This window comes from Morone saxatilis, unplaced genomic scaffold (genome assembly GCF_004916995.1).
Source record: "Morone saxatilis isolate NCDOM2014 unplaced genomic scaffold, NCSU_SB_2.0 Contig12, whole genome shotgun sequence".
NCBI classification, from domain to species: Eukaryota; Metazoa; Chordata; class Actinopteri; family Moronidae; genus Morone; species Morone saxatilis.
This window is the reverse complement of record NW_023339674.1, coordinates 10579460-10605708: the sequence shown is the minus strand read 5'-3', so window position 1 is coordinate 10605708 and position 26249 is coordinate 10579460. Positions and strand designations below refer to the sequence as shown.

The 26249-nt window shown below is 38.4% G+C and overlaps 1 protein-coding gene across 2 annotated transcripts in view; it reads right to left on the bottom strand.

The window, feature by feature from the left end:
* LOC118321822 (adhesion G-protein coupled receptor D2) overlaps positions 1-26249 on the bottom strand; it is a 90691-nt gene that overhangs the window by 46307 nt on the left and 18135 nt on the right. For both annotated transcript variants that reach the window (XM_035653343.1, XM_035653342.1), the window contains exon 21: positions 1553-1594. In XM_035653343.1, the coding sequence (XP_035509236.1) occupies positions 1553-1594 (42 nt within the window). The remainder of the gene's footprint in view (positions 1-1552; positions 1595-26249) is intronic.

The window sequence follows — 26249 nt, the reverse complement described above, 5'->3', positions numbered from 1 at the left end:
AATCAATTCTAAACTTATACTGGGGAGCCAGTTGCAAAAGAGGGCTGAAAACAGCAGGGATGTGAATACATAGGCATAATCTAAGTACAGGAAAGGAGGAAGTTGAATCGAGGGTGTTGCTCAACTGTTATATGGAGCACAGAGCAAAAAAGGGTGGGAATTTAGGGAAGGGTCAATTGGCCTAATTTTGGAAGGATTATGCAGCTGGTGAAGGGTTGCACGGTCTAACAGAGCTGCTTCCCAAACTCGGCCTACTAGGGCAGTTACATAGACAGACAGAGATAAATAGATCAGCCCAGAATCCCTCGAGAATAGGGTCACTTGGTTAAATGTGCTGACCTTCATAGATTTATGTCCAAGTGTTCAGTGCAAAAGCAGGAAGCGGTGTGCCCTACATTCCAGTGGAGGCCGAAGTGAGGGGGTGTGGAGGTCTGGTTTAGTGGATCGCACATTCAAAGACCTGAAAATCATGTTTGCTCGTCTGTTAACTGTATTTTAAGTTGCCTTATTCATAGTTTTATTTGCCAATAACTGTTGTCTTTCCATGTGCAAGATAGTTTAGAAAGTGGAGAATATTTTAAAATGTTGCAATGCGTGTTGAAAACAGGAGTCCCAAACTTTTACAGCTCGAAGCCCAAAAGAGAAATATTCCTCATGGATGCCATGGCATCTACATTAATGAAACTACTGATAACACAAACAAACTATGAATTTAAAAGTGGTATGAAATAATGACATTTCTTTCTCAACAGAACTCATAAACGAACTTGCACTGCAACTTTTTTGCTTTTTTGTTTTAATCGTATTTTGTTCTGCTTTATTGCTGAAAACATCAATTGAATGATATCTGATTGGATTTGTCTGATGGCTGCACGGGATTGCTGCGACGGTCAACTAGCTTCCTTCAAACTTCAAACAATCTTACAGACATCATCTCTTGCTTTACTTCTATTTGTAATACGGAAAATGGTGATCACATATTAAAGCATGGCTGGTGTATGTGTTAACCAATAAAACGGGCCAGTGACCTCAGTTTTTGGGAAAGCGCTGATGTTAAAGAACGGGTCAGGGATAAAACTTATTAGTTCAGCTGAATATTTGGCTTTGGTTTTGTGTGAACATGTGTTGGCTCATCTTTTTTTTTTTTTTTTGTTCCTACTATGGTTACCACTTGGGGCCCAGCGAAGCCCTGGCCAGCGGCTTTGTCAGGATGCTAAATGGAGGGCCGTGAGTTTAAAAACTTAAAGAGGCAGTGAAATATTAGCCAATGTGGGTGAGGAATGAGTGGCTGAGAACCGCGGCGTGTCAGTGTTTAATGGTCGGACTCGGATGCATATAAGTTAGTCCAAGCATGAAGGGCAGTGGGACGCTTGCGTGGAAACGATGTCACCTCCCCTCCTTCCCATCCCTCCTCCCACCCAGACACACGTTCGCACACATACACACCCGTTCTCTCACACCCCACCCACACAGCTTTTAAGCAGGGAGCCCATCAGAAACTTGTCATTTCTCTCATTCACTCCGACAGCCTTGAGACACAATGCAGACCTACCTCTGTGTTGTACACCCCATATATCAGGAAGATGAACAGGCCCTGCAAACACAGACAAAGAAAGAGAGAGAGAGAGAAAAGGGAGAGAGAGAAAGAGGAGGACAAAGTTGTTACAGTTGTTTTCTCTCTTATCCTATTGTAAAAAGCGAGATCAAAAGTAATGAGTGGAGCAACACGTACAGGTTAGGTTGATTCATACTCTATCCCGGCTACCGAGAGCTGAAGCAGAATGTTGTGAAAAGTAATGAGAAGAAGCAGGACTTAAAAAGAGTACAACTTCTCCAAACTGGGCCACCTCCGTAAGGCTCAGCTTGCGTTTGTTTTGCCTACAATACTCATGCTCCTTGTTCCAGCCCCCACTAAGTCATCAAAGATTCAAACCCAAGGTTCCACACAGCTTTATCGAAATAGAAAATCTCAAGTGCCTATGTTCAGTCTGTGTTCTTCAACACAGAAACACACACGTACATATATGATTGAGTACCAACAAACATCCACACACAGAGTTAAAGCTCAAATGCATAAACATAGTGACACAAGTCCATGCATTTAGGATTTAGGATAATAGACAATTTGAACACATACACATTTTAAGAGACACATTTACACACACACACAGCACTTAAAGAGAGCAACTCAGGCCAGACGAGGCTATCAAGGAAAACCATTGGAGGAAAGAAGAGAAAGAGAGAGACAGAGGGAGCATAATGAAAAAAATGACACATAAAAGAAGATATTTCATGTTCACAAAACTCCACGGCTAGTACCCAGGGCCCAAGAATGCCATGCCCTTGGATGCATAAAGGCTGCACTTTTGGTCACAGAAAAACAGATATTTTTCATTCCAATCCATTGTGGCATCCATTGAATGTACAAGCTGTGCATTCGCCTTCAGGCCATAATGTAATATTGTTGCCTCAAAGGAAACAGTGAGAACAACATTCTCAGCACACCGATTGAACTGTGCCACAAAAACATGTACTGAAAAAAATGAAAAGGCAGGTAAAATCCTATAAATTTCAAGGCTGATAGATACAGTACGTTCTTTGATAAGCCAACAGTACATTGATGTGGCTCTGGCTAACACAAAAAAACTTTTAAAAGTACATGTTTCTCCTTTCGCCGCTTAGCACATCTGTGTTGCTTCATCTTTAAACAAAGGTAAGGACACATCCTGAGGACAGGCAGGCACAACCTGGTCAATGCATCAATCAAGTTGAGTTTGGAGCATCCAATTTTTGCCAGAGGGAGATCTCAATGCATCACCATTGACAACATGATTTGGGAGCATATCCAGAGTGACAGGCCGACGATGGCCGACAATGACGACCTCTAGCCCAAGCTACTGCCCATTCACCTCCTACTGGCTGCTCTCCTGTCCTCCAAGGACTGAATTGCCCTGTCGGGCTGTCAGGTGACACCTTAGGACATCCATCCTCTTTAAACTGACAATTCTGCTGGTCTCTGACATGCTGAAGACAACAGGCATAACAAGGGATCTCAAGCTGAGATCTTAGACCTGGAATTATATTTCTACAATTCTTACTTTCAATTGCCTTGGCCACAACCTAATACAGTACTGAAAGTGATTGATTTAAGAAAAACAAAACAAAATAAATGCTGCTACATAGCACAATATAACCATGAGAGGAGTGACAAGGTTGCTTACCAATACGAGAGATAACACGCCCACTCAAGCAAGTCACATGACTATTCAAAGTTTCAAATGCTCAGTAAGAGAGGATGGCACTGCAAAAGAACAATCCCATTGAAACAAAATGTTTTGTCTGCATAAGTTACAAAGCCTTTTCTCAAGCTAAAAATATCAATAACAAAGCTGTGTTTTATAGGCAAGGTGACATATTTTTACTGGCATGTTATCATTGTTGCATCATGCACGGAAACTTTACAGATGTTCTTGTCTCTAATCTCAAACATGCAGACACACAAGATTTGAAGAGAATAACATGCTACAGGATAAGTGATCTCACGTGAACTGAAGAAGAAGCAGAAGAAAAAAAACAAAAGCAGAAGGCTAAAGAAGTCTGGATGGGACAATGGTTGCTGTCAACACGAGTTGTCTATTGAGTAGATTTTAATTGTAATTTTTTAGTATCTGTCAACAGTGGTATGCTAGCTAATATTAGCGTCAAGAGGTAGAATGTTTACCATTGCTTGGCAACACCGTCACCTACTCCGGGACCAACATTATCCCGTAACGCCTTACGTCTCCTTGTACACTCGTCTGTCTCCTTTTGTCGTACTGATGTGATCATCCAGATTTTAACTCCTAAATATCAATTGTTTGAAATTATTGAGGTGGTCCTGATGAGTCTGCGAGCAGTTTGTGAAGTTCTTCAAATTGCAGTCTTTGGAATAAACTCCTAGCTGTCATCAAGGATGTTGGCTCCTCTGTCACTTTTGTATGTGATATAGGCTTACTGTAACAGTTAAGTAAGTATTCCATTTAATAGTTTAAAGTCACATAAACCTACTAAGCACATGTCACCTACAATGTGTATCAAGTGCTGCAAGTGTCATTATTATAACTAGAACTTAAATTAATAAACGGATTTAAACAATAAAATATAATCAAATATGATTTTTTAATTAATTAATTTAAATTATTTAAAAGCACAGGCAAAGTATTGTATATAGAGTTTAACATACTAAAACATGTTGTCATATACTCTTTTTACACAAACATAAACACACACAATAACAGACAGTGGGTGGTTAATTTGCCACACATACCCTATTGTATTGCATTAGAATTGCAATTTCTAACTTACTGTTGCAATTTGATTATCATGTTTTTGATCATTCCTCTTATTTGTAATTAATCTTTTGTTGTGTAGCGAACAAAGTGGGGAGAACATACTGTGCACATTAGGAAAAATGATCTATTAAAATATAATTGAGTTAAAAATAAGTGGCAGCACAACAATAATGATAGATTGTTTAAAATGTTAATTCATTAATGTTCCCACTAAAAACAAACAGAGACAAAAATGGGGCGCATTATTTAAAAGCATGTGTGCTTTTCTAAACCCAGTCCTGTTTCTTTTGAACTCAGCGGCAAATGCTACAAATTTATGCAAAGAATGAACACAGTTGCTTTCAAAGTATTGCAATACTGTACATCAAACAGGGGAGCATAAATTAATTAGCATCCAGCTAATTAGGGAACAATTGTATGTTTAAAAAGTTAAAACCAACAAACATTGTGTTTGACCAAAAACATTATCACCCAAGAGAGATGTACTATGCTACAATGCAAGACAGAAAATAGCATTTGTTTCAATTAACAAGGGTGTTCCTTCTTATCAGATACTGAGAGCTTTGTCTGAGAAAGCAAAAAGAACAAATCAAAGTCAAAGATTGATTTACTTACAAGAACTCTAAGTCAGTTCAATTAAACCAGGATGCTGTGGTTACAACCCTAGTGCCGTTAACTACTAGTGGTTTTTGATGTTGACAACCTCCTTTTGGAGGACTCTACGTCTGCTGTCCTTGTAACTCACTCTCCCTAAAAGCATCAACTGTAAGTGCATTAAATGTTTAAGGTGATCCATCAACCACTGGTAAAAGCTTTATTTGAGTGTGTAAACTGAATAGCTTCAATATATGTGAATGTTTTTCCCCTCAAATGTTAAAAGCTAGAGATCTCATATCTATTTAGACTTACAGCTCTTGTATTATTAAGTAAAATGCAATTTGGATTTCCATTTTCAGTTAACTGCATCAGTTCCAAGAGGACAGAATTGAGTCTTTCGCATATTAGACAAGTGAATGAGCACGTAGAAGTTCAGTCTTTAGGTGAAGGATACTTTCCACAGAACACAAGGCTGTTGATGGATGTACTTGTAGCTGCAATAATTAAGGAAGTGACCTTTCAGTTACAGTATTCAGTGGCAGCATATAATGGGCAGCATATTATATTTTATTTTTTACCACCGATGTAAAGTTGTACATTATTTTTAAGCAGTACAGAATGCTACTTTACTGTTTCTACTTCTACAAGCATGATTTCAATATCCCTGCTACAATGAAGGTTATGTATAGTTTTTCAAGACACATAACCAAGTACAGCTGCATCCTCTGTGACAGTAAACTGAATATCTTTGGGTTGTGGACAAAACAAGAAATCTGAGACGTCACCTTGGGCTTTGGGAAACAGTAATCAACATTTTATGACATTTCATGGATCAAAAAACTAAACTAATGATCTACAGATTAACTGATAATGAATTGAATTGGAAATAACTGTCAGTTGAACCCCTAAATCGAAGTACTGCTCAGTGAAGCTGGTAATTTCAGCAAATTTCATTGGTGTATACTTTGCACAAAAAGGCTGTTTTGCTTTAATTAATTAATAATTTACTTACATAAGACCTCCACAAAAACCTAGTCATGCGTCACCAGAGTCCTTATTTTGACAGTGGGCACACTGTAGCGGCACTATGTAACAATACCCATCTCTTTATCATTTTGTGACAATACGCAGACATTTATTTTACTGTTCATTTGGGGAGTTCACCTGCCCTGCTTAATAAATGCTCCTCCTGAGACTCTATTGCAGTGCCAACTCATACAAATTCACATACAGTGTTAGTAGCTCCACCTTTCTCTCTGTGTTACAAATCATTACAAATTCTCAGTGAACAATGCCTCTGTGTTTACCCCCCTCCCTTACCTTTCAGCACCCCTATTCCCCCATCTCCATCAACCTTCCAAATGTGTAAAGTTAGGGAGAGCAGCACTGGCAGGTAAAAATCTCAGAAAACAGCAAGTTTATGACATTGTCCTTGGGAAACAAATTTTCAATGTAAAGATATGAAAACTATGATTAAGGAGGGAGTGCGGTGCCTTGGCAAGGAGAGAGCGACTGGCAGGGCAGCTTTTTCTTACCTGCTGGAATATATTGCGGCTGTCAGTTTAGCGCTCCCTTTTGTATGAGCGGATGAAAAGTTATATTATATATGTTATATATGTTTTATATTATATTGACATTTGTGTAATACAGTTTTTTTGGTTTGTTTTGATTAAAAGAAACAACAAATGGTAAGTATAATGGATGTCTTACAGGATAATTCCTTTGTTTCAATCTAGTGTATTTTCCATAAATGTGGCTATTGTGGCTCTATGGGTTGTGCTAACTTTGTGCTTGCCACCTGCGTTGTAGAGATTCCAGGAAACAAGGATTCCTGCAAAGCACAGCTTTCCAAAAAACAATGGTTTTTACATGAATCATTTCAAACACTTGTCTCTGACCGAAAGTAAACGCCATTAGGGCTAACCCTATAAGAATCTACATCTCGGAGAACTTTGTTTTCATGTTTGCTGCTAGAGGAGCAGTACGTTTAACAAACAAGTCCCTCTAAGTCTCCAAATTATTATTATTATTATATATTATTATTAAGATACAGACTGTGCTGTTTTCATTGACTATCACTACCACTGAAAGGTTAAGATTCCAGTTTTAGCTTTTTTTTTGCTCCACAAGCTGATCAGCACTACTTTAAGAGATTTTTATTTTGGGATATTTATAAGATAATTTTAACTTTTTCTCTCAGCTACCATTGTTAGGATCATTGGGGGTCAATACCTCACATAGCATTCTACGTTTTGTACTTGCTTTTTCTTACTGTATGGAACGCTGACCATTTGGGAGAGTCGGTCTAGGTCTCCCCAAACTACAAGATAAGGCCTTCAGTATTTTTTGATTCCCTATCTCTGTTGTGAAAGCTAAAATATTACTTTCCATGTCCCTGTAGCTGTGAGAGTCTGCATGACTTAAATTAAATCATCTGCCCATTCTCAGTATGATTTGGTTAGCAGTAGAATATGGTTTGCAGTAAAACAAAAACACTCAAAAACACAGGCAGGATCTTTTAAAACCTCAAGCTTTACATTGTCTTTTAGTTGAAATAAATTAAACCTTTACAAACATACAATTTCAGAAATTAAAGTCAGATATCATGTCAACTCTTAGCATAAATTAACTTGCTCTTGGGCAGGCACTAAAACTAAAATCCCTTGATTCAAAAGAATTTTATGGAACAAAGTAAAAAGTTATGGCTACTTGAGCACGCTACACTCCATCTCAGCGTTTCATATCTAAATAAAAAAAACATACAGAAACATTTCACAAATGAGATAGCTGTATTAGGTTACTTTGATTAAAGTAATTGTAAACCACATGTTCCACACAGTTTTTAAGAGAACTTCAGGCACTGCCATTGCTCAATGTCAAAAATGATTTATACTTGTCTAACCCTACATCAAGAATCAAAATAGATATTCTTTTCACAAATGACATCTTGACTGCTTTCTCTTAAGTAGTTGAAGACCACAACCTCCACATCCTTTTAGAGAATTCCAGGCTTCAGTGTCACCCAATGCCAAAAATGAGAGCTATTCCAACAAGTTGGACCCAGCGTCAAATATCTCAGCCTAAATTCAAACACACAGAGACACTTTTCACAAATAGAGCTATCTGCATCCCCACTTGGCAAAAAAAGGGGAGGGAAAATTCTGCCATAGCACCTGGTAATCATTACGGAAATAAGAGACACAAGAGGTTAAAACGCTGTGATGGGGGAAAAAGAAAAGAAATTCACACTTCTGCACTGGGGCTTGCTAATGTCTCTGACCCCTCCACGCATAAACAGTTTAATTAACATGTATACATAACTTTCACTTTAACTGCTCATGGCATGTCAAATCAAAGTGTCTGTCAAAGCTGTGAAACAGGGAGTTGATACTTTGCAGGTCCTCAGTTCAAATCCAGCTCTGTGTAACTGCTCCAGCTGGCCAGAGAAGCTGGCAATAAGACATGAAGGCATACAGACAGGCAGGTAGACAGGCGGCCTGCCACTCTGTCAGTTTGATGAGGTAAACACCTCCCAATAAACGCTTTTACACCATGCTAAGCTTTGCTCGACTCAAGCAGGAGACAAGAAATTATGAAGTTTTCGGTTGAGAAACTAAACATGAAATGAAGAACTTGATGAAGAACTTAGGTTTTAAAACTCAGGTGTCATCAGTGTCATGGAAGTTGAGATTAACCATATAAACATTAAAGAAAGAAAAAAAAACGCTACATTTGTTTCCTACAACTGAAGCTCTGTTCCAAGTAAATATGAAGATGCATAATAATGCCTTAGTGCAGCCACAGTCAACAGATCATTAATAATATTGATGTATAATAAACCCATGCATAAAAAGTCAAGCTGTGTTCATTAGTTGTGCCAAGTCGAGAACAGTTAACCATCTGATGGTATACTGTTCATGGTCTATCAGTGGAGTTTAAAAACCACATTCTTAATTAGAAGTTGGCTTGAGTCTGCCAACTAGGATTGCTATAAATATGCAGAGAGAGACATTTCTATAGTCAAACTGCAACTTTATCTTTAATTTATGATTAATTTGAATCCCAATATTTCTGCATTCAAATGTTTGCACTGCTGGTAAAATGACAAGCACGTGTTTTACAGCATTTCGAATAATATACCAGCCATAATGTCCATCCAGTATCATTAAACTCTTTATTTGGTTCTCTTCACATTGATGCATTACAGTATATAGTCTGTGTGAGAGTTTTCTTCCTGCTTCCATCCTGTTGTACATTATTAGGGAAAGTGGATTAGTCATTCTTTGAGAAGGGCTATTAGGACTCTCCCCATTTCTTCCCACACACACATCCAGTCAGTTGGGCCTGTCACATTGAGGAGGGGACCCCCAAGCCAGCCTGCCTCTACAAGGTGTATAGCTACAGAGGAAAACAGAGTGTACACACACACTCACTCAGATATAAACAGGCACACACTGAGGCCGGCAGCAACACCAGTACTGGTGTGTGATGGCTCAGGAGAGGAGGGAGAGTTATTAGCTTAGCCCTGAACCACCTACTTAATATAGGGGCCGGCGGTGATTGCTAACAGAGCCTGGCAGAGGTGACAGCTTTTGGCCCTGCTTGAGGAAATCCAATTGAAAAGCAGCCAAGAGGAACAACAACCCCGAAACAGATGTTGCTCGCTACCACTGGCGCAACTTGGGTACACAACCCAGCGACAACAAACCGCGATGGCAAATCTGACACACAAACATACATACAGCAGACACAGAGTGAAAAGCACACACATATACTGCAGAGCCACATAAAACTGTACAATAATTGCATGTACAAGGGAAAAAAGGAGCACCAGAAATGTCCATAAACATATAAGTTGTATATGATGCACACAAGTAATAATTTGTAAAGCTCAATCTTAGTGCTATTACATTTTTAAAATCTGACAATCCTGTTTTTTGTATTGTGGTGTTTTAATCTAGTTTTTAATTGAATAATTCAATTTAATATTAAAAATACTATTATTTATTTATTTGTAAATAACAAACATAATGATCTCTAAAGGCCCCCATAAAGACAACAGTGTTGTCAGTTTAAACAATGTTACATAAAACTGGCCACCAGTGCTATATTTACCATGCCAAGAATGGCATACTTAAATAGAAAACAAATCACATTAAAATGTTTTATTAAAATAAAACATCATTCAGGTAAAAGAACAACACTCCAAAACCCACCCAACAACACACACACTGGGTATTTCCCTCCAGTTTAAACATGATTTAAGGATTCATAAACTCTATCAATCCAAGGTTAGTTTAGATTTTGCTTCATAGTGGAGCACAAAACACTCTGGTAGCTAACCAAGAAATGGAATTTAGAAGGTAAAGTACTATATATATATATATATAAATAAAAATAATCAGGGAAGAGTTTGTAAGTCTGTTAAAAACATCTATATTGAGCGGAGGCCAAAACAAAACATATCCCACCAGAAAATGGACCCACCCAACCATCCATCTATACCTCTTCTTTTCTTTTTCAGCATCTCTGGCCGAGCATTTCAATGAAAACATAACACGCAGGCCCTCAAATCATTACAGCCCCTTGCTCCAATATTAATTGAGTTTGGCAAGGCTGACCATGCTTCAGTCATAATAACATTCATTTATTTTTTTCTATTACCGCTACTGCAAAAGAGTAAGGAAGAATGGGGATGGGGGAGAAACAGACAGAGAGAGAGAGGGGGGAAAAATGGGCTAAAATCAATTCTGACATATCTTTATTGCCAGTCGATGACAAATGACGGCACATTTGCCATTGCTCTGGCATTGTGTCAGTGTATGTCATATCGATTTTACATCAGACGGACAAATGTTATTGATGAAGCGCCCAAGTAACAGATGAGCACTCTATTTTACTTGTTTTAACGTTTAAATAAACCAGAATGACGGGGGCGAGGGGGTGATAGACTTGTGTAGCGGATCTTTCCATTCGCTAATACGCATGATTTTTTTTTCTTCTTCTTTAAAATTAACTCAGAGCTGAGGCGTTTATACAAACCGGGCCAGTCGGGAGTGGGTAACTACACCCTGAACCTGATCACACTGCACACATGTGGTAATGTAATGGGGGGTGGTAAAGAGAGCACGAGAAAGAGAGTGAACTGTAAACAAACTAGCTTTTAAACAAGACAATTTAGGGTTGCGTGTCTTAGGCGCCAAGCAAAACACAGCCATGGAAAACTGATACAAACTTTTAACACATGGGTCAAAGCAGGAGTCTTTGAACTGGTGAGGGAAAGCACGCTGCCAGTGCAGAGAGCTGTTTAATTAAAAATACTTAGGTATCCAACAGGCCTTTCTGTGGCGCCCCCTTGTCAAATTGTATGTGATCCCGCTGTCAATCTCACAGGGTGTTTTCTAATTGCATAGTTTTCCACTGACAGCGAGGAAAAAAGTTGGCAGAGAACAAGTCCTGAGAAACAGCAGCTGGGGACTGGGTTTGGTTTATAGGAACAGTACACATGGAACCACATATACGTACACACGCTCTCTGTTGCAATGTACATAAAGGTGCCTGAGTTACTGACACTGACATATGTACTGTACATGCACATAGATGTGTATACAAATACAGCACAATACAGCATTCAGATATATGAATATAAATCCATCAACGAACACTTCCAGACCGGTCCGGTCTTACAACTTTCCGTTGATTTTCACACAGTTCAACATTTGTTGAACATTCTTTCCCAAATCTGGGCTATGACAGAAATAAACAAACACATACATACACAAGCACACTAACATACGCACACAAATCCAGTGTGCACACTCCTTCCTACCAAACTAACGCACATGCAGGTAAGCCTAAAACTATGACACACACAGCTTCATGTGCAAAGGCAACACACACACACGTATGAAGAGACACACTTTTACAGAAATGCACACAATATCATACATAATACAAATGTACACATTCACATGCATCCATTACACTACACATACGCCAAGTTCTGAATGGAAACAGTGGATCTTTCTCTAGTATCATTAGTAGCACAAATATCTCCTGAAACCTAAGACCCTATGACATCTTACACTTGTAAAACTACATTTCCGACCATTTAAAATGATACAGTCTAGCAGATACCACGTGTTAAAACCATATGCAAATAGTTTAGCGGACCCTCGATTAATAACAAGTGTGCACAAATTACAGAATTTATGACAACTTTCAATGGCAACGGCATGCACACAGCAGATGGCCAGCAAAAGTAAGCAAGCAGTGCTGAAGCAATGTCCAGTGTAGCATCAAATCTGTGAAAGAGAAGGTCAAGGGAACAACGACATGAAATTAAGGTGATAACGGTTTTAATGTGAATTTAAGGAGATTTCTACATTAACAGACAGCTGCTTGCCTGCTGCTAAGACTCTGGTGGGAGGCTGTAGACAGACTTGTGTTTCCTTTGTGACATATGGTGTTGCCAGTCGTGTTTTTTCACCTAGCAGTGAGGAGCTTCACTGGGAAAGCATCAAGCACCTTATCCTCTCAAGATACCAACCCTAGCACAGACACTCTCACTGGCTTCCGACCTGCAATCACCTATTTCGCTCTTAGGGACACACAACCCAGCCAAAGGTACAAATTGCAGCAATCAATCAAGGTTTCTGCAGTATCTCCTAAGAAATTTGCCCCTGCACAACTTGTACACCAAAGGAGCCTCAGCATACCATTTTCTTTACAAGTGTGCATAACCTGTGGAAACAAATATATGCGCAATGTTTTTAGCATAAAAAGTGTACGCTTTGCCCAGGAAAGAATTAAATGTTTACCCTTGGTCTATTCTTTTTGAGCTGGTGTGCTATGTGTCCAGTTATTCATATGCATACATTCATAGGCATGAAAACAAATTTAAAGTCACCTGACAGATACATGTGCACACGCAAACACACACACCTTATGCATACACAGTAATATTGGAACAGAATACCTAAAAGTGCGCCGCTGACAAGCCTGTGTAGCAGTGCCCTTGACTAACAATGACAAATGGATGCAATATGCAAAGTCTGAACAAGTTGCTTTTGGGCACAAAACAGAAAACGATTGCTCCAGGTACTATTATGGGATGCGTTTGCTCTCCTGTTTCCCAACTGAGGTGAGCCAAGCTGAGGTTAATGGCATGTGTCAAGATCAAGAAGTGTGTAGGGGAGTGTGTGAGATGTGTGTCCATGACGGCGTGAGAGAAAGTGCGAGAGATACAGAGGGAGATAGAGATTAGACAGACAGAAAGAAAGTATTCACTTATTTAGTGGTGGAAATTGTCAATGGGTGAGTCTTGTGGTACATTATTGCACAAAATCTGTGACCTACGTAAGGAATGTTAATGACAAGAGATACATTGTTTGGATAGAAAGAAATTATGCACTTTAAATAGATACAAATTATTTTAAATGTGAGCACTAATATATATATATTTTTTATTTCAGTGTGTGTGCCTGTTTTTTTTAATATAATAGATCTCTAGTGTCAGCGTCTCTTCGCTACTGTCTCGCAGCTTTTGAAAGTCTAAATAATACCCCAAACATGTTTTATCTTCAAAATGTATGAATTTCAACATTACATTACATTTTTTGTTTTCAAAATGAGCTTAAAGTATAACAAAAAGTTTCATTGAATTAAAATTAGTTTGAATATGTCAGAAATGTAAATGGTGAAAAGCTCAGAAAATCACACTAATGTCCTGAAATTTCTGAAAATTTACAATCTGAAAGAGGATCTTAAATAACCTTGTCTCTATGCATGGGTATGTGTAAGTGTAACATTTGGGTCATGTGCGGTTCTGTGTCCGTGTTCGAGTACACATGCCTGCATAAACCCACCTCTGTGTGTCTCTGCATCCATGTATTTGTGTGTGTGCGTACATGAGCGTGTGCATGTGCTACAGCACCACCATGGTGGCAGGGTGTATCCATCATGATAAACCGGCAGACTCGGCAACTGTCACATGCAATCACACTTCACTACGGTTCGCAGGACTTCAAAGTGAAAATGAATGGTAGTTCATCGACATGAAGACTTCATATATCTTAGTTTTTTTGCTTTTTCTCTCTCTTTTATTTTTTGGAGGAGACTTGTCTTTTCTCCCAGCCCCCTTTTGTTGTGAGGACCACTTGTGTTTTTGTCATTGTCTGAAATGCATGGTGGGACACGTGGATTTTTCGAAATAAATAAATAAATACATACATTCTATTTCATCCATCATTTTCTATCAGGGAATTTAAAATCTGTATCTCCCAGGTTTTCACTCAAACCTGACTGAGTGTGCCTAACCAGCTTTTCAGGAATAGGGTTACAACAGAAACAGAAACAGACCAACAAAGGCAGTCTAGTGCAATCATATCCATTACCACCTGTCGAAGTCCAATTTTGTTGCTTTTTATGCCCTCGCATTTTAGCCCTGTTTTATGTTTTTTGCAAATTTGAACGAAAAATGACGGCGGCCTTTGGCTTGTGAGATATTTCACCTCTCTGCTCAATTATTAATGTACAATTTTTTTTCAGCCTGTGGCTGCCTATTATTAAAAAAAAACAGGTATTAAAACCACCAAACCAAATGAATAAAATGACAGTGGCTTAAGGCAGTGGGGAGTGTAAGACTGCTGTTTTTCACTAAGACAGGCACCAATATAGTTATATTAGATATTAAGAAAGAAGAAATGTTAGATAAGAAATACAATTAGTTAAGCTTTAAATATTTCAAAGAAAGAAAAAAGATGAATGGAAAGAAACAAACTCTCCAATGTCAATTAAGTGTAATTCTGTTGATATCATAATTAATCTGAACATATTCACTATTTCTGAAGTAATACATCACAACTTACTAAGAAATAAATGCCTTGATGGTAATAAAGCAAATGACAGAAGAAACCTTTTTAAGATTGAAAGGTCTACATAGCATTAAGCTATAATTGAACATGGCAAGTGTTAAATGTGATAATCATCAAATTTGTAACCACTAGAAAGTCAAATGAGCCATAATAATGCCAGTGCTACAGCTGCTGCAACTCTCTCGCACCACAGCAAGGTTTGCCTTTAATCCAGTAATGACTCTGAAATGACACTGTGCTTTAAAAACTGTGGAGATGAGGCTAGAGGTCTCTCTGCCTCCCTCCCTCTCCCTCTGCCCAGGCCCAGGCCCTGCTCTCGCTCTCAAGCTGTTTGATTGGCACATGCTTTCACTTAATGAGGGATAATTACTAAGGAAAACAAGTGGGAGACCACATCTGCTCAGTGTAAAAAGAAGTCCAGGCCTGGTGCAATCTGTCAGACAGGGCTCTCGGGTCGTGTGTGTGTCTGTGTGTGAATGTTTTACCCACCTTCAGCGACCTCCCAGTCCAACACAAACCCACCAGGACCCTCCCTTCACACTGTCCCGACAAGAAGCAGATTAATAGGAATCAGCATGTGGCTGTAAACACTCACCGGGAAGAGAGTGTATCTGTGTGTGTTGACGCGCATAGGAAATGACCCGGGGTATCTGTCGGGGACAAGCTAGGGGCCACAGCAGGAAGGGCAAGAGGCCAGTGGGGACGATCAACATCAACATCCCAATCAGTGTCCTGCTGCCAGAGCTGTTGTTCCCCAGCTCACATCGCCACTGTTTTGTTTACTTTCACACAATGCTGTAATTGTAGGAAAATACACAGGTAGCCGCCCTGTTCCCCAGACACCTCCACGCTGCCCGTAAATCATCTGTGCATGGGATTTACATTGTGCTAAATGGTTTCTTAATGAGCTGCCCATGTTTACAGGTAGTTGTCTTATTAGTCTCTAATGGCTAGTGCCATAAATTAAAGTTTTAAAGGGGCCCTTGTCATGTTACTGTACAACATGTATTTTGTTTCACTAGTGAAATTACATTTTATTCTATTTTCAAAAGGATATTAATTGAACAAGACATAGACACGTATGTATGTGTATGTGTGTGTGTGTGTGTGTGTGTGTGTGTGTGTGTGTGTTTGTTTCAGAAAATGAACACTTACACACATCATGATTGAGTTTAGTCACGGTATACTCAGTCAATTAGAATTTAATACAGTGACTATTATGTAGGTGTAGGTTTATTTATACGACAGCCTCTCAACAAAGGATACATCTAACCCCTACCTACCTTTTCATTCATAAACATGCATGAAAGTAAAAAGAAATCAAATGTACAACTTATTTTTGTCAATATTATCTCACCTGTTTTGTCAATTTGTTTTAAGCAGGTCCAAAGTATTATCATAAAGCAATTAAATATTGAATCAAGAGTCTTTGACATACACATTTCCATATGTACAGAAACACTTAAACCCCAATTCTCTTTTTCACTCAAAAATGCATCATTATTATATTATTGCATATTATTATTGTAGAGACAAACAACAAGCAGTCAGCTGACTAACTAAATAAAGTGAATATGAAGTTAAAATTAAGTTTTAAAATGTATTAAAAGTAAAAGTATTTGTCAAGTATTTGTGTTACAAATCACCTAATACTAATTTGATCTTGAACAGCAGTAGATTTGACAATAAGAATCATAAAAACTATGGACTAAGAGTCCTGCACGTAATGGGGATCAATGTGGCTGCTTTTATTTATCTGAGGTCGACCCATGGCAAGCATGTGTTTAATTAAACTACATTCTCATTTTATATAACAAATATAATATAATCTCCCTAAAGCATCAGAACATAATGAGTGTCCAGCTATTGAAATACTAAAAGAAGAGAGGCAGTCACATGTATGGGCTTTAACCTTAATGCAGCAAAAAGAAAATGGCTCACATGTAAACTGGAACTGACATTTGACAGCCTTTTAACCTCCGACACCCTCACCCCCCTCCTCCACCTCATCCAACCACCTCCCTGCCACCCACCCACTAGAAGAACAACAGGGTTTTGCTTTCTTGCCCTGCGCTGACCCAGTTCTCACTAATTACCCGCAAAGTATACATCAAAGCCGGGCAAATCTACAGATCTGCTGCGACGTGGCAGGGTAAGGGAAACCAGGACTATCCCTAACCTAGTCACCATCAGCCATCACTGATGTGTGTGAGTGTGTGTGTGCGCAAGTGAAGTGGTGTCAGCAAATACAAAAGGTTAGGCGGTGAACTTATAAATAGAACGGTCATTGTTTCGACATCGGTAATTTTGGGTTCCTCACACTGTCGGCTGTGTGGGTCGGATGGGGGGAGACAGGGGTTGGGAAGGAGTGAAGTCATGAAGTTGAGAGTCAGCTGATGGGATAACACGCCTGTTGACATTCATATGCACATTGCACACACACACACACACACAGATATCCCTAAATGCATCAAAGCCTGGATGAAAATATAAACACAAATGTGCAATAAGTAGCCAAATAAGAGTACACTCTTTTTTTCTGTCTCTCTCTCCCTCACACACACAAACACGCAGACACACAAGTCCAGACATACAGGTATGGCAGGGCAGGGGCAAAGGGGATGGTTTGCTTTCTTATGACACAGGCTATTACTAAATTGAGCTGGCAGGTAATTCTAAGGCAAATAAATGCCAGCAGGTTTAACACAAGGAGAGGTCTTAGGGGTGCTGGTGTGAGCAATGACAGGAATTCTCTCGCCTCTTTTGACAGGAAGCCTATTATTCTCACCGCTTTATTTTCCCAGGCCAGTTTTTAAAAAAACGATCTCTCCGATAGTATTTCACGCCCCCCCCCCCCCCCCCCCCAAAAAAAAAAAAAAAACAGTCCTTCCTCATCTGAATTACCATCGCTCCTTGCTCCTTTTTGGCTGTCTGTTTCTTCACTCCCAGACTTAATATTATATACAGTAGAAGGAGTTTTTAACAACTTCTTTCACAGACTCCTTATCAGTTAATTTTAAAGGTACTTGGGTGACCATTTTTTCGAGGGCTTTTCTATACAAAAACCTTCATAAAAAAAACAAATTAAACTTCTGTATGTAAGAAATCCTCGCTTCGTGTAGATGAACATACAGCATTGTGAAATGTGCTACAGAGCTCTTATGTTAACGCTAATCAAACTGAATAAAAAAACAAAAAACAAACAAACATAAAATAAAATAAATACAGCAAAAGATGAAAAGACAAAAGGGAAAAAATCAGTACAAGTTGAGACAAAACACACTATAAATATACTACTTTAAAAAACTGTGCTACATCCTCATTATAAGTGCCATCTCAGAGAAGCGTGGTGGGAGTCAGCGCTGACCTTGGCATCCCGTTTGAATATTGTTTTAATGCCGCGCCTGGTAATTGAGGATGCAACGCAAACAGTGGACTCCTTTTCAAAGGGAAAGTTATTTTCCCAGGCAATGGGAATGCAAACAATCATGTCGTGCATTTATTTGTTTGTTTTTCAACCCCACCTCATAATTATCCGAGACACTAATTAAAATATGGATTTATAAATAAATCTCCATGATTTTACCTATGACTACATTAGCTTAAAAGTTTTCATCACCCTTTGCAGTTTATTTTTTATTTTTTATTCCTTAAGCAAACATTTGAATTCTTTCTGTTGTCTTTAAACATTATTTTTAATAATCTTATGCACACACAAGTGTTTGGGGTGCTACTATTTATGTGAAATAATATTTGTGAAATATGAGAAAGATTAATTATTATTACTTATTTCCTTATTTTTTAAGTTAATTTATTTCAACTGCTTTTTTTAAATTCTGAAAACTTATTCGTCATTATATATATATATATATATATATATATACTGTGTGAGTATATAAAGTATAAAGTATTTATAGTACATCAACATAATATTTAATTCCATTAAGTATAATTTGTCAGCCAAGAACTAAAACTGTTAGTATGTTCTATGAATAAGTTTTATGAGTAGTAGTCGTCTTTGACAACATGAAGTATGTCCTGTATGTGGTTTTGATGAAGATAACCCTGAAATAAGAGCATATTATCCAGAATCGCTTATTGTCCCTGTACATCCAGTAAACTTCACTCCACTGAGAGAGAAGGTCGTTGCATTTTGAGATACAGCCGACTGCAAATAAGGAAGTCAAGAGAATATGGTTCCTGCTTTCTAAAACAATCCAAAATGAAAAACATTTCCCTCCATAATCTGAGCGGCGTGAAGTTTCCAACGTATGTGTGTGTATGCTCCTGCCTGTGTCCCTGTGTGTGTAGGTATGCCAGTACAATGTGTGAGTCGGCTGGGATCAGTCATTACAAGGTTATAGTGGAAAACAAGCATTTCTCCTTGTGTGGTAACTTCATTTACTTAAGTCAAAATTAAAACCTTCTTTTAGTGTCTTCCTTTCATTTTATTGTTTCTGTATATATTTTGTTTCATCTCTTGCAGTGGCAGTAAGCATATCCCTCCTGCCACTGAATAGTTGTGTTTGTTCCCATTGTTTGAAGCAGCTGATTACTCTGAAATAATTCATTGAAATACAAGAAACCAACCCTTAAAAATAACATTGCTCTGTGTCTCAGTGTGGAGTTTTAGTGTCCATGTTGGTTTACACTGGCTTTTCCACCCTGTCAGCAATTACATTGTAGGGGAATAATTGTAATTTATGAGCATTAAATAAATCACATAAAAAAATAACTAAATATTGGCAAAATATTAGCTACTGCAACTAATTTGAAGAAGTATTATTATCAGTCCTCAAAAACCGGTTGAGCTTCAGTTACAACATGATACAGCAGGGAAAAAAACTAGGGCAGGGAAGCGGGAAAGGGAAAATTTGTCTTTGAATGGGCTGGTTGTGCAGGTCCAGAGGAGTGGACTGGAGATGACTGACTGGGAAACTGGATCCAAGTTCTGCTGTTTTTGTTCCCTCTGCCAAATGAGAAATTAAAATAACTCAGAACCCTTTGGTCTGTAGGGTGTTGTGGGTAATGGTGACAAGTGGTTACACACACTATGCACGCATTTATAACACTTAGATTACATTAAAAAAAATCAAGCTGGTCTGCACAAGATTGGAAGTACAGGATCACACACGGACACACACACAAACCCCACCATCACCTCTTGGAGGCTTTTGGCTTATGTTCAGCACAAGCCAGCCAAAAACTCTTTTCAGTCGCTGGTTTATTCTCTGCTTTTGCTCTCAGAATTTTTTTTGGCAGTTTATTCTTACCTGGCCAATTTAACAGTGAATGCTCTCTAATTCTCTATTGGACAGTGTGGGGTTAGAGTTAAAGTAAAGGTTGAAATTATAATTTGCAGAGGAAATATTTTTGATGCACCAGCTTTTTAGGATGCATGAACCACATCACCACGAGACAGCAGCAACAGCAAATCATACCTGATTAATAAGTGACAGTGTTAGGCAAAACAGAGACCCCAATATGGATCCACTTATGCGTGATTTATTTAGTTTTCGAGTTCAACAACAAGTATGGAGATGGCTTTACTATGGCTTTTACGAGAGCCTCAAAACTGCAGGTTGACTCAAGGTAATATTAAGGGCACACTTTCTCCCACTTACAGTATATAGGAAAGTTCTCACTTTTGGCTACCGCCTGTTAAGGCCTAAATACCTAAATAAGGGCTCCCCGAAAAAATCATCAGACCTCATTCACAGATGTTTTGTCATTTTTACTCTGTTTGCAAAAAAACAAGTAACTGAAGAATAAAAAAAAAACCTACATCTGATTTGTAAAACATGTACAGATCACTGACTTGTTCTCGCACATGTGAAAATCTTTTGGAATCAAGATTGATTTTAAAAATTGAGGCATGTCATTAGCATATGTAAATATATTATTAGCATGAGTAAACACCTACTAAATCAAATTGTGCAACAATCGGAGGAGTATGAAAACCAACTATGTGCAAACTAAACATCAGAAAAGTATTTATTTATACTGTATATATGTGTAGACAACCTTGACTGTCATCTGAGAATTGTTACCATTTCTTTAACAACTAAGATGGGGTTGAGTGTAGTGTAATCTGTGTAAGTGTATCGCTGGGGTGTAATTTCTAGTATCGCTATTCTTTAACAATATTTAAAAAAATTTAATCAGGAAATATTGAATGAATCCCATAATAAGAAAGTAAGCAGATATAAAATACAATCTGTGCATATGAACTTGTTATGAACGAGGCCGGCTGTGAGGTCTGGAAAGCATACATGCCGTTTGGTGGAGACTTTTTCACCTTGAGGGGGCACATTTCCAAAGTGGAAATGGTTATGGGTCTCAGAAGGCTGATACTGTTAATTAGTTTCATGCCAAACCTGACAGATGTTACCCTAATTCCTATTTAGCTTTTTGATCTAGAAGAGTAAGTGGAAAACAATTCATCAAGATACTGACTGAAGACATGACTGAAGTTTAGGAGCTTTTTAAACCACATCACAAAACATCACATGTAAAACAAAAACTTCAGCAACTAAAATGTGCTTCAAATCAATCATTTTGACCTGAGGCAAAAGAATATTATTAATATATCACAATAATACATGTCAACAGTGATATAAAATGACCCAAAAACAATTAAAAAACGCATTCAATGACTAAATTTTAGCTCAGATTTTATAGAGAGTTTTTTCCAGCTGACAGCAGAGTTGGTTGACATAACTGAAAACTGATATTTAATAAAAGGCTGATAAACTCCTGGTAGTAGATCTGTCTGAGTTCACCCTTACCCCACCTAACCACTGACTACAGTAGTACAAATACAATTTTCTAGTATTGAGCTACAATTCAGACAAAAAAAGGAAAGATTACCTCTTTTCAAACAATCACTACAGATGCTGTAAAAGCGTTGCTTACTCACACAACAAATCTCCCATATGGCAAAAATCAATAAGCAGAGCAACATCCTATTGATCATATCTATATCTTAGATACACTCTAATGTCATGCTCCACTAGCCCTAGTGTGTGTGTGTGTGTGTGTGTGTGTGTGTGTTTATGGAAGCAAGGGGGTGCTACGTTCTTCTCAATGAAAAATTTAAATCGAATTAAAATTATGCCTCAGATAAAGGGATTATTTTCCACTCAATTGTTTATATGCATTATTGGGTGTCTAATGAAGCTTTACATTGTCTGATTCCACATGGAAATGAAAAGCATGCACTGATGCAATATGCAATAAACTGTAATGCAATGTAGTTTCCAGCTAATTTTTCAATAAATTAAAGGCAGTTTTTACATTTTATGAGACGGGAGCCTTCAGATGGAGTGTAACATAACAGCACTGATTGATATTTGTTGTTTGTCTGAACGGGTCCTGAAAGAGAGCTGGTATTTAAAATTTGTGCTTATTAAAATTTGTTACCACTTCACGTTTGTGACATCAGAAAGTGTCAGGTCAAAACTGTGTACGGCTTTCTTTTGAAATTATGAACTACTAAACTAACATACATTCACTGCATCATTCATAGACATATACAGTATTTCTTTTCTAAAACCAGAATTAACCTTGAGTCAAATGATAAATTTAACTTTTAAAGCTTTACTGAATGCTTGTAAAATCTCATTACCACTCAGCAGTCAGTTCATTTCATAAGAAAGGCAAAAAAACATTGCCGTCATCAGTTCCTGTGATATAAAAGACCTTAATGCGATATGAATGAAACGTCTCAGATAAATTCTCTCATTGATTTCTCTATATTTTCACACTGTAATGACAAGGCACAGGGTTGCCCTCCACAGGCAGCCAACTGACATAACAGAAATAAAAGGATACATTCTTGTTGAATATCTCGCCTGCAAAGTTACCAAAACAAACCACACGGACTCACTTGTACTCTCGACAACTTGCGGTTGTTACCCTAACATTTTCTTTCCGACTCCCTAACTTCCTTCACCTCTCTACTTTGTTTTCTCCCTCTCCCCCTTTCTGTCCCCCCTCCCCCCCGCCGCAGCTCAAAGTTATTGATAGTTTAAAGTTATGGGCTAATAATAAGATGGACACTGCATGGCCAGGAGCCTATTATACCCAGGTAATGGATAGTGCGGGGGTTTTGAATGACATTGCCCAGAGATTGGATGACAAAGGGTGGAGCGATTTATGGGCTACCCAAAGAGACCCCCTTCCCCTTCTCTCTCTCTCTGTCGCTCACACACATACACACAAGCACACACACAGCCCACCATGCTATTTATCTCTAGCCTGATAAGGAAGCAGATGAGGCATGCCTGTATTTATGGTGAAGATGTTCAGAGAAACTATTGGCTCAGAGTAGGAAGTTAGAATCGACTCAGAGGAACAGCATATCCACTCAGAACTCGGTATGCACCTCGTTGGTACTTTACAGTGCAAACTACATAAATACAATTTTGTGGATGTTCTTGGTTTAAATGAGGCATGACATGACATTGTCGAGGTGTGATTATTCAACCATTTCTCTTTTTAAACATCTTTAAACCCACTAATTTCAAAGATGTATGGATGTTGTTGACAAAATCGGGGAAATAATTGTTTGATTCCTTTCTGAGAAACACTAACTGTGCTGTTAGACTCTGTATGTTACTGCATTGATCAAAACGGAATTCTTCAGTGATGAAGTGGTGATGCAGTGTAACAGATACAGATATGCCCTGGATGCTACTTTCACTCAAACTGAGCATCATCTGCCATTAGTTAATGAAACTTAAAACCCTGGTTGCAGAGGCCAGCGGAGCAGACATGCACTTATACCAGGTCCACAGTATGTTTGCTCAGAATGGCCTGCTCAGATCTCTATTGAGAAAAATCACAGCAACAGTAGAGACACTTCAGACAGTGTTGTCAGGATGCAGGGGGAAAGAGGAGCAGCAGGGAGGGCATGAGGGAGTGCAATGAAAAAGGCTTGTCAACATTATCTGTTTTATTGATTTAACAGTAAAAGCTTGCCGCTTAAGCTTTATGTTGCTTTGGCTGGCCCCATTGAAAATACTACAGCCACAAATAAAAAACGATTTCCTAAAAAACTTGAGCATTTTTATTTATTTTTTATTTTTTATCTCCTGCCTGCCGGCTCAGGTTTTGCATGCATTATTGTTAAAGTTTCACACATTCCATCATCTTTATGAGCAACCATTATGGTGGGACTATGTACAACTGTGGTCTCTCGAAGAAAGGCATCAATGACATTGAAGAGAGCAAGACTGTCTTCTACAGAACAAAACTGGTCTAATGCAGTGTCTAATTTCTGAATGGGTGATTAAGGATGAGGAAAAAATGGCCCATGTTTCATGTTCAAGAGTCGCCCACCATGCTAACAGCCGTATGAGGCTTTACTTAAGCCCAGCTATGTTATGAGCTCACATCAGCATGCTAACATGCTACCAAAGATAATGCTAGATTGGTAATCTTTAGCATGTATATTGTCTACTATCTTTTTGTTTAGTGTGTTAGCATGCTAATTAGCACTAACCACAAGCTGATGCTGATGGGAATGTTATTAGGTTTCCAGTTATTTGGTCAAGTACTGGACAAACCGAAATTTGACATGTTAATGTCAACCTGCTGGTGTTGCTTAAGCAAAACTTAGGTGATCACCAAAGTCATTAAATAGAACCTCTGGGAAACACAAAATTTGGAGACAATCATAAAAATGTTTTGACCAAGGGATCATAATCAAAATATCATGATTCATTCATAGTCCATGTTTCATGACTTAAAAACTATGTCCCGACTCCTTACCTGGTGCAGTTTTCTCTTTTATCAACGCAGAAAACATGAACAGTACAGATGGATGGAAATTCTCCCAAAACACACATGATTTTGAGGATTACCACATTAAGTCTCACTAGACCCCATGCAGACCAGAGAGAAGTGGGGTTAACAGAGTGTTTAATTGGAGCGGCTTGAAGCCTCGTAGGGTTCCTGTTGTGTCCTGACCTGTTGAGGCTCAGCAAAGAAACAGTACGTAGCTCTATTATGCCAGAGCAGCTGGTTATTACCAGGGGCCTCGTACAGCTACCCAGAAGCCCTGTCTGGGTTATTTTATTCATTTGAGGAATTTACTGGCATTTTCTTGAAGAGTGCAGCATGCATAACCAAAGGATGGAATAATCAGTGAGGGTTGCATGCAAAAGAGGTAGCACAAGGTGAGATGTTGGTATTTTCTTAAAATTGGGTTGTTAATGTTGTGCTGAGAAGAGGTGTTTCAGAACCAGGTCTTCAAAAGAGGCAACAGTTGCAAACGTCATCACTATCTTTGTTTGACAAAAGTGGTGCTTGATTTTTGTTTTTTGTATAAAATGTGCTTTTATTTACAATATGTGGCTGCAATAGTTTCTATTAAATAAAGGACATATGAACAGACAGGTGTCAGACGGACAGGGGGACAGCTGAACGAACAGAGACGGACAGATGCATGAAACATAGAAATCCGTACGATGTGTTAACATGTGAAGCTGTAAAGTCATATAATAGGAGCCCAGAAAAACCTTCTGTATTAATTACTGTTGACATGGAAAAATGTAATTAGATATGAGGGGGAAACAGAAACTATTTATGGCAACCGAGGGGCCTTGCTTAATGATCAGACTGCAGCTAAAACCTCTATTGATTTTCTCGTTAAATATACAGCTCAATTAAAGATACAGCTGATTAAAAGACGACTACAAGTTGCAGCAGCAGATCTGGACATGCTGAGGAAGCTGGGTAACATGGAGCCGCCTGCCGCAGAATTACATGATTTCTCCCTCACCTTCTCCCCCATCACTGCAGTGCGGTGGGAAATGAGGCTACGCAGGTATTACTCTTTTTCCATGTGAAAACCAATATTTCTCAAAGTCGCGACCATTTACGAATGGAGGTATGTTAGATATACTGCTTGTAACAAAACAACGCGTTGAATTCCAGCACTAAAAGCACAAAATCAGCGGCGATAACCAACAAACAACAATAATGCTGACCTCTGAATACTTAAAGAAGAAATAATCAAACAAACAATACAAATCGACTTTCCTTGTTAAAATGAAGCACCTGCTTAACACAAGCCAGACCAAGGCTTTTTTCCCCTTTCTGCCTCAGCCTTGTCACTGACAAATAAAAACCTTGACAGTCTGTGTACCCTAACCACGAGAGAAGGGCAGAATTACAATGTATAATGGAAAACCTTTCTGTTTCTCATTGAAGACAAAAAAAAGCAGTTTAAAGTCTATAAAGTGTTGGAAGTTTTTATTTTATTTTATGTTTTTAAGTTGCTCACAAGTTTTAGCAGTGGAATTATTTTGTCTTACATTTTTTCTACTTTATTACAAATGACAGATGGCTGTTTTCAAGAATGTTTAGGTAGCAAAATTCAAGTTGTTTTTCTGTGACCAAAAGTGCTTCATCTTACAGAGTGATCTATATTAACATTTGT